At 40.5% G+C, this 14,670-nt stretch overlaps 2 protein-coding genes across 2 annotated transcripts in view; both read right to left on the reverse strand.

Moving 5' to 3' along the window:
* LOC129673494 (C4b-binding protein alpha chain-like) overlaps positions 1 to 8,772 on the reverse strand; it is a 50,743-nt gene extending 41,971 nt beyond the window's left edge. Inside the window, exons 1-4 of the mRNA XM_055603324.1 lie at positions 8,567 to 8,772; positions 5,067 to 5,249; positions 4,044 to 4,226; positions 1,969 to 2,068 (exon numbers count right to left, since the gene is read on the reverse strand). Coding sequence (XP_055459299.1) covers positions 1,969 to 2,068; positions 4,044 to 4,226; positions 5,067 to 5,249; positions 8,567 to 8,639 — 539 coding nt within the window. The 5' untranslated portion in view covers positions 8,640 to 8,772. The remainder of the gene's footprint in view (positions 1 to 1,968; positions 2,069 to 4,043; positions 4,227 to 5,066; positions 5,250 to 8,566) is intronic.
* Positions 8,773 to 12,416: 3,644 nt separating this feature from the next.
* C4bpb (complement component 4 binding protein beta) overlaps positions 12,417 to 14,670 on the reverse strand; it is an 11,503-nt gene continuing 9,249 nt past the window's right edge. Inside the window, exons 5-6 of the mRNA XM_055602340.1 lie at positions 13,143 to 13,269; positions 12,417 to 12,617 (exon numbers count right to left, since the gene is read on the reverse strand). Coding sequence (XP_055458315.1) covers positions 12,465 to 12,617; positions 13,143 to 13,269 — 280 coding nt within the window. The 3' untranslated portion in view covers positions 12,417 to 12,464. The remainder of the gene's footprint in view (positions 12,618 to 13,142; positions 13,270 to 14,670) is intronic.

Raw genomic sequence — 14,670 nt, forward strand, 5'->3', positions numbered from 1 at the left:
AAAAATGAGGTACAGAGCTAAACAAAGAATTCTCTGTAGAGGAATATTGAATGGCAGAAAACACTTAAAGAGATGCTCAACATCCTTAGCCATCAGGGAGATGCAAATCAAACAACCCTGAGATTTCACCTTACACCCATCAGAATGGCTAAGATCACAAACTCAAGTGACAACACATGCTGGAGAGGTTGTGGAGAAAGGGGAACCCTCCTCCACTGCTGATGGGAATGTAAACTGGTACAACCACTTTGGAAATCAATCTGGTGCTTTCTCAGACAATTAGGAATAGTGCTTCCTTAAGACCCAGCTATACCACTGCTAGGTATATACCCAAAATTTGCTCAAGTACACAACAAGGACATTTGCTCAACCATGTTTGTAGCAGCTTTATTTGTAATAGCCAGAACCTGGAAACAACCCAGATGTCCCTCAGTTGAGGAATAGATACAGAAATTGTGGTATTTTTACACAATGGAATACTACTCAGCAATCAAAAAGGAGGAAATCATGAAATTTGCAGGCAAATGGTGGGATCTAGAAAAGACCATTCTGAGTGAAGTATCCCAGAAGGAGAAAAATTAAAATAAAAAACCTCAAGTGACAACACAGACTGGAGAGGTTGTGGAGAAAGGGGAACCCTCCTCCACTGCTGGTGGGAATGTAAATTTGTGCAACCACTTTGGAAATCAATCTGGTGCTTTCTCAGAAAATTAGGAATAGTGCTACCTTAAGATACAGCTATACCACTCCTAGGCATATATCCAAAAGATGCTTACGTACACAACAAGGACATTTGCTCAACCATGTTCATAGCAGCTTTATTTGTAATAGCTGGAATCCGGAAACAATCCAGATGTCCTTCAGTTGAAAAATGGATACAGAAATTGTGGTACATTTACAAAATGGAATACTACTCAGCAATTAAAAACAAGGAAATCATGAAATTTGCAGGCAAATGGTGGGAACTAGAAAAGACCATTTTGAGTGAGGTAACCCAGAAGCAGAAAGACACATACGGTATATACTCACTCATAAGTGGATATTAACCATATAAGATCAACATACTAAAATATGTACTCCTAAAGAAGCTAAACAACAAGGAAGGCCCTAGGGAAGATGCTCAAGCCTCATTCAGAAGGACAAATGGGATAGACATTGGAAGCAAGAGAAGACAGTGAACAGGACAGGAGCCTACCACAGACAGCCTCTGAAAAACTCTACTGATTGAGGTATCAAAGCACAGACTAAGACTCATAGCTAAACTTTGGGAAGAGTGCAGGGAATCTTAGGAAAGAAGGGGCAGATATAAAGACGTGGAGGGGACAGGAGCTCCAAAAGGAAACCAACAGAGCCAAAAATACTGAGCCCTGCAGAGACTGATACCCCAACCAAGGACAATGCATGGAAAGGACCTAAAACCCAGGCTCAGACGTAGCTCATGGCAGCTCAGTCTCCAAGTGGGTTCCCTAGCAAATGGATCAGGGACTTTCTCTGGCAGGAACTCAGTGGCTGGCTCTCTGCTCACCACCTCCTGGGTGGTGCAGCCTTGCCAGGCCACAGAAGACAATGCAACCAGTCCTGATGAGACCTGATAGGCTAAGGTCAGAGGGCACTATCTGACCCTACCGGTGGACTAGGGGAGGTGCAAAGGGTGAGAAGAGGGAGGGAGGGTGGGTTTGGGAAGAGATGAGGGAGGGAGCCACAGCCAGGGTACAAACCGAATATATTGTAATAAACGATAATAATAAATTTTAATTAGATTATCTTAAATAAATGTTTAAAATGAACTGTGTTACTAGAAAGGGGAAATATAAAATATATTCTAATCTCTTGATTGTATTTGAATAAGGAAACACTACAATGATACAAAAGAAACTGAAAAAAGTTAAAAAAAACAGCACAAGAAGAAATAAGGTACAAGAAGATGGGATGGAAGTGAGAATTATTTCTAAATTACCTCACACTCACCCTTCTGAACAGCTGAATTCTATCTGTGATCCAAAAGAAAAGTCTGTTTTAACTTCCACATGTCCGTTGTGTAAGTCTCCTGGATTCCTGCATGATTTTTCTAGGAAAAATAAAATTATGATAAGTGATCCCCACATTCACAGATACTGCAATTATAAACTGACAGATCTGTTTCTACTTCCACGTCCAGAGAGACCTACATGGTTAGAGTCATGTTTATATCTGAAAATGACTTGGTGAATTTTTCGTTCTGGAGGAAAAATGCAAACAAATTTTGATCACTTCTTTTTTCACCCTGGTGTATTTTAACAAGAACCATTTCCTTGACTATAAAAAGAAATAAAACAGAGAATGCAAAGATTATATGCCGTTACTGTTGGGAGACGGTACCAAATGTGTCCCCTGCTCACAGTGAATTAGCTGTTCTTCCATATCATGAAATATGTTGTTTTGAGCCTTGTTTTACTTAACTTTTAAAATTAGTATACAGAATAGTGGGTTTCATTTTGACATTTTCGTATGTGTATAGCATCATACTTTCATCATATCCACCAGCCATTGTGGCCACTGTCCTTCAGCCAATATATGTACATACGTATGCATATGCATTTTTTAAAAATCTGGCTCTGCATATAAAAACACTCACCATGTGTTTGAGGTAAGATTGCTACTTTCTGTCCATTTAACCCTAAGGTATTTCTATCATCATTGTTATCATTACTACTTTTATTACTGTTATTATTGTTTTTTTTTTTTTTTGAGGACTGAAGTGCAGGCATGCACATGCTACAACATGTATGTGGAGGTCACAGAACAACTCTGGGAGTCAGTTCTCTCCTTCCACCTTTCCAGGAATCACCCTCGGGTCACCTTCACCTGCTAAACCATCCTCCTCGCCCCAATTTTTCTTTCTTTTTTTTGAGGCAGGGCCTGTCCCTGTGCAGCCCTGGCTGGCCTGGAAATTACTGTGTAGACCAGGCTGGTCTCCAACTCACAGAGGTCTGTTCCTGCCTCTGCAGGTATTAAAGGTGTCCACTATCACACCAAGTCCTAGTCCCAATATTTAAATAAGTACCTGGTGACTTACCAATGAAATGTTTGTCTTAGAGTTACTATTGCTGTGATAAAATGCCATGACCAAAGCAACTTAAGGAGAAAAGGGTTTATTCATCTTATGTTTACATATCACAGTTCATCATCAAAGGAAGTCAGGACAGGAACTCAAGCAGGGCAGGCCTGGCAGAGGCCATGGAGAAGTGCTGCTAATTGGCTTGCTCATCATGGCTTGCTCAGCCTGCTTCCTTAGGGAATTCAGTACCACCAGCCCAGGGATGGCACCGCCCACAATGGGCTGGGCCCTTCCCCAAAGACACTAATTAAGAAAATACCCTACAGGTTTGCCTACAGCCAGATCTATGGAGGCGTCTTCTCAATTGAGGCTCCCTCCTCTCTGATGACTCTACTTTGTGTCAAGTTGAAATAAAACTAGCCAGTACAGGCTAGAGAGATGGCTTAGTGGTTAAAAGCATTGGTTGTTCTTCCAGAGATCCTGAGTTCAATTTCCAGCAACCACATGGTGGCTCACAACCATCTATAATGGGATCTGATGCCCTCTTTTGTCATATAGATAGACCACTCATATATATAAATAAATAAATCTTTAAAAACAAACTAGCCAGTACAGCATATCTTTTCTTCATTGCAATCAAGTCATTTCTTATTTTCTGTTTTGTTTTATTTTGCTTTCCAGAAGAGTCATGCATATGTACTTAAAATTCCTAGTTGCCAAGTGGTGGTGGCACATCCCTTTAATCCCAGCCATTGGGAGGCAGAAGCAGGTGGATCTCTGTGAGTTTGAGGCCATCCTGGTCTTCAAAGTGAGTTCAGGATAGCCAAGGCTACATAGAGAGAGCCTGCCTTGAAAAACAAAACAAAAAACCAAATCAAACAACAAAATTTCTAGTAGATGAATTCACTAATTCCTTCGTGACCTAAAATTCAATAATTATAGAACCTGAGAGAACTTTCTAACACTGATGTTTGCACACTTGAGAATAATAAATGTTGGTACTTACTGACACAGATGATAGTAATGTACCATTTCCCTTCAGGTGTGCAGTAAACAGTCTGGCTTGAAGTTGCTCTACTGTAGCCAGGGCGGCAATTGTATCTCAGGACAGTTTGGCTCTCAAAGTCTGTCTGATTCATCTCAGTTGCTGGCAAGGCGTAGGGTAAATCAGGTGGTGGACCACATTTGCCTAGATACCAAAGGACAGTGACATCAAATGTTAGTCCCTGAGACACAGCAGCTTATTGTTTCAGTAGTATACTTTTAGAGGGAAAACAATTCTTTTCTGCTCTAGTCAAGAAAAATTGTAAATGTACTATTCCTCTGTGTTAGGAGTCCATGAGAAGCATGCAAATTTTCTGTTGGTAAATGATAATGATGATGATGATTAAAGGCACACGTGTTTATTCCTTCTCTACTGTGTAAAACATCTTTCTATAAAGGAGACAGATGTAAATGTCATCAGCCTGCATTATCCATCTCTGCTCAGAGTGCATATATGCAAAGCCAAAAATTCTTATACATTTGCTTTAGTAGATACACGTTGTTTGATTTGAGCTGACATGATAAGCCAGATGTGGTAGCATATAAGAAAGATTGTGAATTCAAGTCCAGCCTGAGCTACATAACACAGAAAACAGAATTCTTAAGACATAAAAATCTTAACCCTACTTTCCCTATTGAAAATGAATGGTGATACACAGCTAAGTTACCATTTGAGAGCCCCAGAGCCATGTGCTCCTCATCTCTCCATTCCAGATCAACCCCCAGGCCATGAAATATGCTTCATTGCTGTTAGAAAATATAGCTTTATTTCAAATGCAGGTTGGGAAACAGGTTGCTTTGGAGACTTAGATGAGAAGTTCTAGGTGAAACACCTAGAAACTTAGCCTTTTGTGTGTGATGATAACTCCAGCTGGCAAAATAAATCCTTTGTGGTTGAAACTGGATCTCCGCTAACTTAGCTATCCAGTTTAAGTCTTATAAATAACTGTTGGTTGTCCATCTGGACTTGTTGCCCACTACTCACCGAAAACAGCAACCCAAAGAGCAGCCGTCAAGGCCATTTGGAACAAAGTTGGGCCACAGACTCTGCAGAGCCTAGAGAAGGGCCAGGCCACTGCACCTCTGGTTTTTTGAAGTGTCCCACGTGGTGCTCTTGTGCGGTGCATGGCTTGCTGCTGCTTTGCCCACAGTTGTTCTGCCAGAAAACCTGAATTTAACAAGTGCCATTTAACCAACTTGACATAAAGCATTAGGATAAATACTGTGCTATCCACCTCTTCAAGGAAATTACAACCTAGGTGTGAAGAAGAGACATGAGCACAGATGTTACAACATTAACGATGAGGACATTCATCTGCAAAAGGCACTTCTGGGAAGAGAAATTCTTTTCAAATGGAAAAAGGAAGTGAATTTTCAGAGAAGAATACATGTGAGCCTGGAGTTCTGTGAAGCCAGAGACTAAATTCAAGTCAACTTGGAAAAGAACAGTGTTTCAATTTCGCAAATTAGGTGACCTTCTCTTCTCTTCTGGTCTTTTAGATACCTAAGCCATGTGGCTATTCAGATTGTAGACACATATTGAAGACTTAAAAGCTTACATCCATATATAAGAGAAAATATACAATATTTATCTTTTGGGGTCTGGGTTATCTCACTCTGTAAGATTTTTTTTCTAGCTTCATCTATTTACCTGTACATGTCATCTTTCTTAACAGCTGACTAATATTCCATTGTGTAAATGTATCACAGTTTTATTATCCATTCATCAGTTGATAGACATCTAGGCTATTTCCAATTTCTGGCAATAATGAATAGAACAGCAATGAACATGGATGAATCAGTATCTCTGAAGTAGGATGCAGAATCCGTTGGGTATATGTCCAAAAGTGGTTTAGCTGAATCTTGAGTTAGAGTGAATTTCAGGTTTTTGAGGACCCTCCACACTGATTTCCATAGTGGCTGTATCATTTTGTACTCCTACCATCAATGAATAAGATTTTCCCTTTTTCTGTCATCCTCACTAGTATGTGTTGTCATTTGTTTTATTGATTTTGGTCATTTTGACTGGAGCAAGATGAGATTTCAAAGTTGGTTTAATTTCCATCTCACTGATGGTAAAGATGTTGAACTTTAAGTGTTTCTCAACTATTTGTGCTTGCTCTTTTGAGAACTTCCTGTTTATTCTGTGTCCCATTTTTTAATTGGGTTACTTATTTTTGTGATGTTCAGGGCTTTAAAAAATTCTTTATATAGTCTAGATACTAGTTCTCCACCAGATATGTAACTGATAAAGATTCCTGAAAGAGGATGTTTTCTTCTTCATTGTGTAGACACTATTTTACCCAGATAATGGTGTCCTTTGCTGTACAGAAGCATTCTAGCTCCATGAAGTCATATTTGTTAATTGTTGGTCTTAGTGCCTGTACTACCAGTGTCCTGTTCCTTTCCTGTGCAATGAGTTCAAGCCTATACACCATGGTCTTATGGATAGACAAAGAGAAAAGTAGAATAGGAGGATTAAATGGTGAGGGGAATGGAAGAGCAAGATAAAGGGAGGGAAAATGGGGAGTGTCAGCCATATTAAAGGCCATTTGAAAAATTATATGGAAATCTGCTACTGTAGACATTCTCTAAAAATAAACATTTATGAAATTAATTTAAACGGAGTCACCATGTAATGGGGGGACAATGCCCCAACTAGAAATCTTATGCCACCAAATGTCACAGGCTATTTCTAAGGTTATTGCTTACTTTTCCCCTGATGGTAAGGCCCCATTGCTAAAGACATTTCTCATGTCATCAAACATAAAGAAACTGAGCTAGTCCCTAACTAGAAACTTCACCCCTCCTAATATCTAGCAATAAAATGAATCCTAATGATATAATGCTATACCCATGGATTAGTACCTCACTCAACCCTCATTAGAGAAGCTTCTTCTTGCAGTATATTGGAATAGACACAGATGCTCAAAACTGGACAATGTGCAGAAAGTGAGAGACTTCAGAGCACTCAGTCCTAAATGGGATGTCTTCATAAAAACCCTCCCCTCTAGGCTCAAGGATCTTTGAGGTGAGGAGGTAGAAAGACTATAAAAGCCAAATGTGATAAATAACTCTAAGGAAATTGTGTTTTCCATATACAAATCTTAACTTTTTACCTTAAAAACTCTGTAATACGTGTAATTTCATGTAAAAATCTACAAATATAGTTTTAATGAACTTTTCTCATCTGGGGTGATGTTACTTCCCAAAGACCACCTAACAAAAAATCACAATACCAGACATGAGAGGCCTTCTTTTGAGATTTTATCCAGGCCAGCTCAAGAAACTCCCAAACCACAAATCCTATTGTTGTCCTTAGCAATCGCCCACCCACAGAAGGGAAGGTAAGTTCCTATCGCTGAAACATCATGAACTTCGAAAACGGGGCTCAAAACCTCCTGAACTAGAACTGATCTGAATGCCTCCTCCCTGAGGAGGCATCATTCATGCTTCTGAAAAGTGGTGGGGAGAGGCAACCAACAGTCCTACCCAGTTGTGATACCTATGAATACATCAATGACCAACATGATCCAGTAACCCTAAGGATGTTGTAGTGGCATACCTTGGAAGTAACCAAAAACTCCCTTAATTTGACTTAAGACCCATTCAACAAGAGGGAAATCATTTCTTGTACCGTAAATCTACCTAACTACTCAGTGCTAGTGAAGTCATATTTATTAGCAGAGAATCCACAACCACTAATTTATTAAACCAGCACAGTCCAATAACAATCTATAAACATTTATCTTTATATCCACAGATAAGTATGGTCTTCACCACCTCAACAACAACAACAACAAAATTCTCTTTGCAACATACTACTAAAGAAAAAAAACAACTCAAATGAAGAGTTGTGGGCCCAGTTCTAATGGATACGTCTAAAAAACACACCTGTACCTAAGAGGAACATTGCAGAAGGGGAAGCAGAAAAATTGCTTAGAGCCAGGGGATCAAGGAGTTTACTGTGAGATCATGTCTCCTAATAACATCAGAAACTATGCCAGTAAAGTCTGAACAACGTGAATTCCGAACACAACCTGAACAAGAGGACACCAGTGAACACATAAAACTAGATGGGGGAAATCCCAGGAGGCCTTAATTCTACACAAAGAACTATAGACAGCTGAGGAAAGCTTGGAGTGAAGAGATGTGGTCTTCCCCAGGGAAGAGCTACAACAATTCGTTTTCCAGTGCCAAATGATCAGCCCTGAACACATACATACAAGTAACATTATATGGACTGAATAGGGTACATGTAGGAATATATATACATACAACAACAACTAATGAAAAAGGAGGTCATACACTTGAAAGAGAGCAATAAGGAGTATGTGGGAGCATTTGAAGGGAAGAAAGAGAATTGAAAATATAATTAAATTATAACCACAAAAATAAAAAATATAAGAGAGGTACACAGCTGACAGAGCCTGGTGACCAGCTTTACCCATAACCCCCCACCCAAGTGCTCAGCAGCCCACTGACCTGCAGTAGCAGAGGAAAAGACTATGTGATGGTGCCTTGATCTCTCTTCTACTAGTTTCTCCCAAGATGACATCTGATCATAATATCCTAAAGCTGGCCAGTAATTGCTCCATCAAAAAGTCCTTGGAGTCTACCCACGCATATGGTCCTTGCATTCTACCCACACATGTATCTCGTCAGGGAGCTGAATAAAGATGGACAGAGAGAACCTCTCCTCCGCCCCAGTGAATGATTAACAAACTGGAGCAGCAGTATTTACATAATCTTCTTTACCAGCCCTCATTCTTGATCATGTGTTGCAATTGTTTATTTTCTTCTCTGCCAACCATTTCCCCTAAGTTAGAATGGTGATGAGAAAGTTTGATGCCAGAATTTTCCTTTTCTTTTCATAATCATAAGTTATACAACACAAAACTCAACCAGCCTAGACACATTGAGTTGGAGTTCAGAACCACTCCAACCAAAATGAGTCTCTGCGCAGGACACTAGTCCCAGAGGCTTTCAGAGGTCCTAGCTTTACTTGTCTCCATCCAGGCATCACAAAAAGGTACAACAAATACAGAATGTATTTTATTGGTTGAGTTTTCTCTCCAAGAGGACTAACTTACCTTACTTTCAACAGATCATTTTGCCTTCTATTTTATTCTATATTAGTTTCATCAATGTCTTTTTTTTTCCTGTTTAACCCTGACTTAGAGTTGATTCTTTTCTACACTTCACTTTCTCTCTTACCCTGAAGTGTCCCTGCAACCTTGCCAAAACTTTAAATCCCTTTTCATTCTTTAGTATGATACTGAACTCAAGAATGCAGTCTTATCCACGTTCAAATGTCTTCCATTTATTTATTGTAATTTCTCTGAAGGTTTTAACACTGCTGAACATTTCCATTCTAAACCACTCTTCCCCTTTGACTCCAGTGACAGTTAGTGCTGTCAACTTGAACTTGGAAAACTCTAGAACCACCTGGGAGATGGACCTTTGGGCATGTCTGTGGGAGGTTGTCCTGAATATGTTAGCTGAGGTGGGAAGACCTGGGAACTACAGGTGACACCATTCCCTAGGCAGGGGATCTTTGACAGTGTAAGATAGTGAGCAGAGCATGCTAGCACACACATGTATTCATTGTCCTCATCTGAGAACATACTATGATCAGCTACTTTAAGCTCATGATGCCTTTAATTCCCTGCCGTGATGGACTGTTACATGGACCTGTGAGCTAAAAACAAACAAATAAAAGTTGTCTCCCTTAAGTTGTTTCTGTGAGGGTATTTTAATCACCGCAACAGAGACACTAAGACAGCTCCGATAACTAACTTTAAACTCCCTTGATTCTTCTAATTTTTCTTCAATTTTGATACCTCCTTTCCCTTCCTCTTATCCATAAACATAAATACTTTTCATTCCCTTCTAATTTTTATTTTATTGTTCAGAAAGAGTCTCACTATGTAACTCTGGCTGACCTGGCACTCACTGCATAGACCAGGCTGGTCTCTGCCATGCCTAGCTTTTTTTTATTAAAAACAAACAAACAAAAACAAACCACACTCTTCACTTTAACGAATTTATTTATTTATTCTCATACTTTAAGTGTCCCCAGTAGGAGGCCCATTCTGTAGTATCTCATTTTTTTTTACTGTCCTAAGTTCTGTTCACATTATTGTTGTTGTCTGCGTGATATATTCAAATACCAAATATGTCACACAGCTCATCTAACAAGAATTCTAAGTTCTCAAGGATGGAATTTCAGGGCTGCATTTGAGTACTTCTTCCCTATTACAGTAAGTGCACAAGCTATTTTGATATAAGTATCACAACACCTCTCATTTCTACTGTTCTGTTTTAATTTATGCTCCTCTGAAAATATTCTAGATCATCAGTATATTTTCTATTAAGAACCTGCTTCTGGCAAGGGCTTTGCTGCTGCATTATACCATCGTTTGAAGCCAAGGGCAAGAGGACAGGCATGAGACAAGGAAGGAAGGGGATTGAACTTAATTTTTTTTTCTTTTTCTTTGTCCCAGAAATGGCTATTACTTTTTATTCGAGTAACTGCAAATACGAAACCAGAGGGGACCTCCAGCTGGGACAAACTTCCCCCACAGAACAAGGGGAGTTGGCGGCCCTACACCCTTTCCCATCAAAGTGGACCCCTCCTCACTCTGCTGCAGCATCTGCTGGGCAAGACCCCATCTTCCCTGTTGAGGGGTAGTCCGTAACCAGCCTGCTGCACCCCTAGAGTGGTTCTGTAGTGTGCAACGGGTGAGGGGAGGGACTGTAGTGTCCAATGGGGCAGGGAGGGACCTGGGAGCATGGCTTCCAATCCCAGGGGAAAGCTCTCCTTGGTGGCTAAGGAGCAGGTGATGCACACGGTTACTGTTCCTCCTCCGAGGAAATACCCTCTTCCTGGCAAATACCCTCTTCCTCCTTCTCCAGCTTCTTAGGTCTGCCCCTTGGTTTCCTCCCTGGAGTTGTGGTAGCTTTTCATATCTTGGTGGCTCCCTTATTTTTGCTTCTCTTTGGTCAGCCGAGAGGTCTCTTTGGCTTTGGCATTTCACTGGGCTCCTTCGGAGGTTGCTTGCATGGCCTGATCTGCTGGCTTCTCAGTCCGGTCCTTTTCCTACTTGGAGGCCAGGGGCTGGCTGGACTTTGAGCCAGACTCATTCATCTTCTTTCTCTATGGGGAAGTTAAGAGTGACTGGGCCTTCTTGAGCTTGTGCAGGTCTTGGCATTCTGTCACAGTCTCTGTGAGCTCAAATGTGCATCTTTCCTGTTGTGTCTGGAAAATGCACCATCCTTAAAGTTACCTACCACCTCTGGCTTTTACAAACTTTCTACTGTCTTTTCTCTAAGACTACCCAGAGTCTTAAGGGTAGGAGTGTGATAAAGATATTCCATTCTGGGCTGAGCAGCCCAAAGTCTTTGTCTCTCTGCATATTGTACAGTTGCAGGTCTCTGTGTTAACTGTCATCTACTGCAAGAAGACAGTTTTGTGATGAGGACTGAATGATGCACTCATGTATGGGTATAGCAATATATCACTGGGAGTTATTTTATCGCTACATTCCTTTGGCAGAATAACAGTAGTGCATTTCCCCCAGGACCAATGGACTACCAAGTCTCATATTGTTGGTCAGTGTCAGTGATGGGTTCCATTTCATGAAGCAGACCTTGAATCTAATAAAAATGTGGTTGGTTATTCCTCTAACATTTATGTCACTATTGTGCCAATGAGCACATCTTGTATGTAGATCATTATTATAGTTTGCAGGTTCATAGATAGCTGAGGGAGATTTATGATTACTTTTCTCTTCTGGTGGCATGTATAGCATCTTCTAGCACTTTGAATACTATCCAGAAGAGATGAAGCTTCCAGTTGAGTACCAGATAGATTTTTTCCATGTTGTATGCCACAATTAGGTGGTATCTTCAGAAATAAAGACTTACTATCAAGTTGTCAGAATAACCAATAGCACTGGCAATAACCTTTAGTGTTTAGGGTATAAATGGGCTTCAATAGCTAATTTTAAAGGTGTAATTATTGTGGGTATGTTTTTTCCAGAATGAAAGATCAGTTTCTATCTCATGATAAGTTTGACTTATTATTCATGTTTCATAAGAAGCACACTCAGATTAAATGCATGCTATCTTATTCTGCATACAGCTGGAGAATTAAGTTCTGCATTCACCATTAGTATGTTGCTAACCCTGGTCTGAAGCAGGTGACCACCATACCTGGCCCTTCTACATTCCAAGTAAAATTCCCAAAGATGGTCCCACACACTTACACACAGTGTGTCAATTGTATGGCCATGTGACTTGCATTTCAGCCGAATAAGGAACAACATGAAAACACCTTCAGAAGCAGTTTATTCATGGGGGCATTTCTGTGACCATTCTGTTACTTATATTTCGATAAAATGTATTCCTTCAGCTTAGTTTTCTTTATCTCCAGGGAATATTTCAGTTCTTCCATTGTTTGTCCACTTTCCTTTAGGCTTCTCACAAAGTTCTCTGTGGCACTGCAAAGGTCCTTTCCCTCCTGGAAGGCATGCTAAAAAAAGAAAAACTTTTAAAGTTATACCTGGAAAGCTGAGATGCAGCTCCCTACTCTGAAACTAATGAGGTACAAACCCAAAAAATTTCCAGATGGATCTGACTCCTCAACATTTTCTGGTTTAAATATAGTTGTTACTATTTCTCCAGGGATAATAAATACATACTAAACTGGTCTGAAGGAAAATGTGTTCAGAATGTATTGGAATCTAGATTTGGAGTAGCTTCTCACAGCAGTCAGAGCTTATAGATGCAGGGCACTAAGTATACCTTGTTCTATTTGCCAAATGAGGCAATAAATCCCACAAAAAGGTTTGTGAGGTATTTGTGATGATGGTGATGAATAGGAATGTTCTTATCTGGAAATGTTGGGGTCTTATGAGGCACCTTCTGCGATGAGATCAAGGTTAACCCATGCAAAAACATTACCCAGAATTGAGCAGATATCCACTAAGCATATGCAAGAGTAATGTCAGAACTGAGACTGCAGCTAAGAAAAAAACGGATAACAACTCCTACTTACAATTGCTTTCTCAAGTGCAATCTGTTCAGCTGGTTTGGAGGCTTCTTGAATGGGCTCACAGGTAGGATAAGAACTGTTCCAATTCCCATCAATGCATTGCAGCTTCTGTATGCCCACTAGGTGGTACCTAGGATGTTAGAACAACATTCAGCCTTTACATCTTCTTTTCTTTTAATTTTAATTTTTATATTAAATACAGTTTATTCACTTTGTATCCCAGCTGCAGTCCCTTCCCTCATTCCCTCCCAATCCCATCCTCCCTCCCTCATCTCCTCCCATGCCCCTCCCCAAGTCCACTTATATAGGGGAGGTCCTTCTCCCCTTCTTTCTGACCCTAGCCTATCAGGCCTCATCAGGACTGGCTGCATTGTCTTCCTCTGTGGTCTGGCAAGGCTGCTTCCTCATCCTTCGGGGGGGGGAGGGGAGGGGATCAAAGAGGCAGCCACTGAGTTTATGTCAGAGACGTCCCTGTTCCCCTTACTAGGGCCCCCACTTGGTGTCCTAGGACATGGGCTACATCTGAGCAGGGGTTCTAGCTTATCTCCATGCATGGTCCTTGGTTGGAGTATCAGTCTCAGAAAAGACTCCTGTGGCCACATATGTTGGTTCTGTTGCTTTCCTTGTAGAGCTCCAGTCCCCTCCAGGTCTTTCTATCTCCCCCTTCTTTCATAAGATTCCCTGTACTCTGCCCAAAGTTTAGCTATGAATCTCAGCATCTGCTTTGATACACTGCTAGGTAGAGTCTTTCAGAGGCCCTCTGTGGTAGGCTCCTGTCCTGTTGCCTGTTTTCTCCCTCTTCCAACGTCCATCCATTTACCTTTCTGAATGAGGACTGAACATCTTACCCAGGGTCCTCCTTCTTCTTTAACTTCTTTAGGAGTACATATTTTAGTATGTTCATCTTATATTATATGGTTAATATCCACTTATGAGTGAGGATATATCGTGTGTGTCTTTCTGCTTCTGGGTTACCTCACTCAAAATGGTCTTTTCTAGTTCCTACCATTTGCCTGCAAATTTCATGATTTCCTCCTTTTTGATTGCTGTGTAGTATTCCATTGTATAAATGTCCCACAATTTCTGAATCCATTCCTCAACTGAAGAATACCTAGATTGTTTCCAGGTTCTGGCTATTACAAATAAAGCTGCTATGAACATGGTTGAGCAAATGTCCTTGTTGTGTACTTGAGCATCTTTTGGATATATGCCTAGGAGTGGCATAACTGGATCTTGAGAAAGCACTATTCCTAATTTTCTGAGAAAGCACCAGATTGATTTCCAAAGTGGTTGTACCAGTTTACATTCCCACAAACAATGGATGAGGGTTCCCCTTTCTCCACAACCTCTCCAGCCTGTGTTGTCACTTGAGTTTTTGATCTTAGCCATTCTGATGGGTATAATGTAAAATCTCAGGGTCCTTTTGATTTGCATTTCCCTGATGACTAAGGATGATATTTCTTTAAGTGTTTCTCTGCCATTTGATATTCCTCTACAGAGAATTCTTTGTTTAGCTCTGTACCTCATTTTT

The sequence above is a fragment of the Psammomys obesus genome, unplaced genomic scaffold (genome assembly GCF_907164565.1).
Source record: "Psammomys obesus unplaced genomic scaffold, mPsaObe1.curated_primary_1811, whole genome shotgun sequence".
Taxonomy (NCBI): domain Eukaryota; kingdom Metazoa; phylum Chordata; class Mammalia; order Rodentia; family Muridae; genus Psammomys; species Psammomys obesus.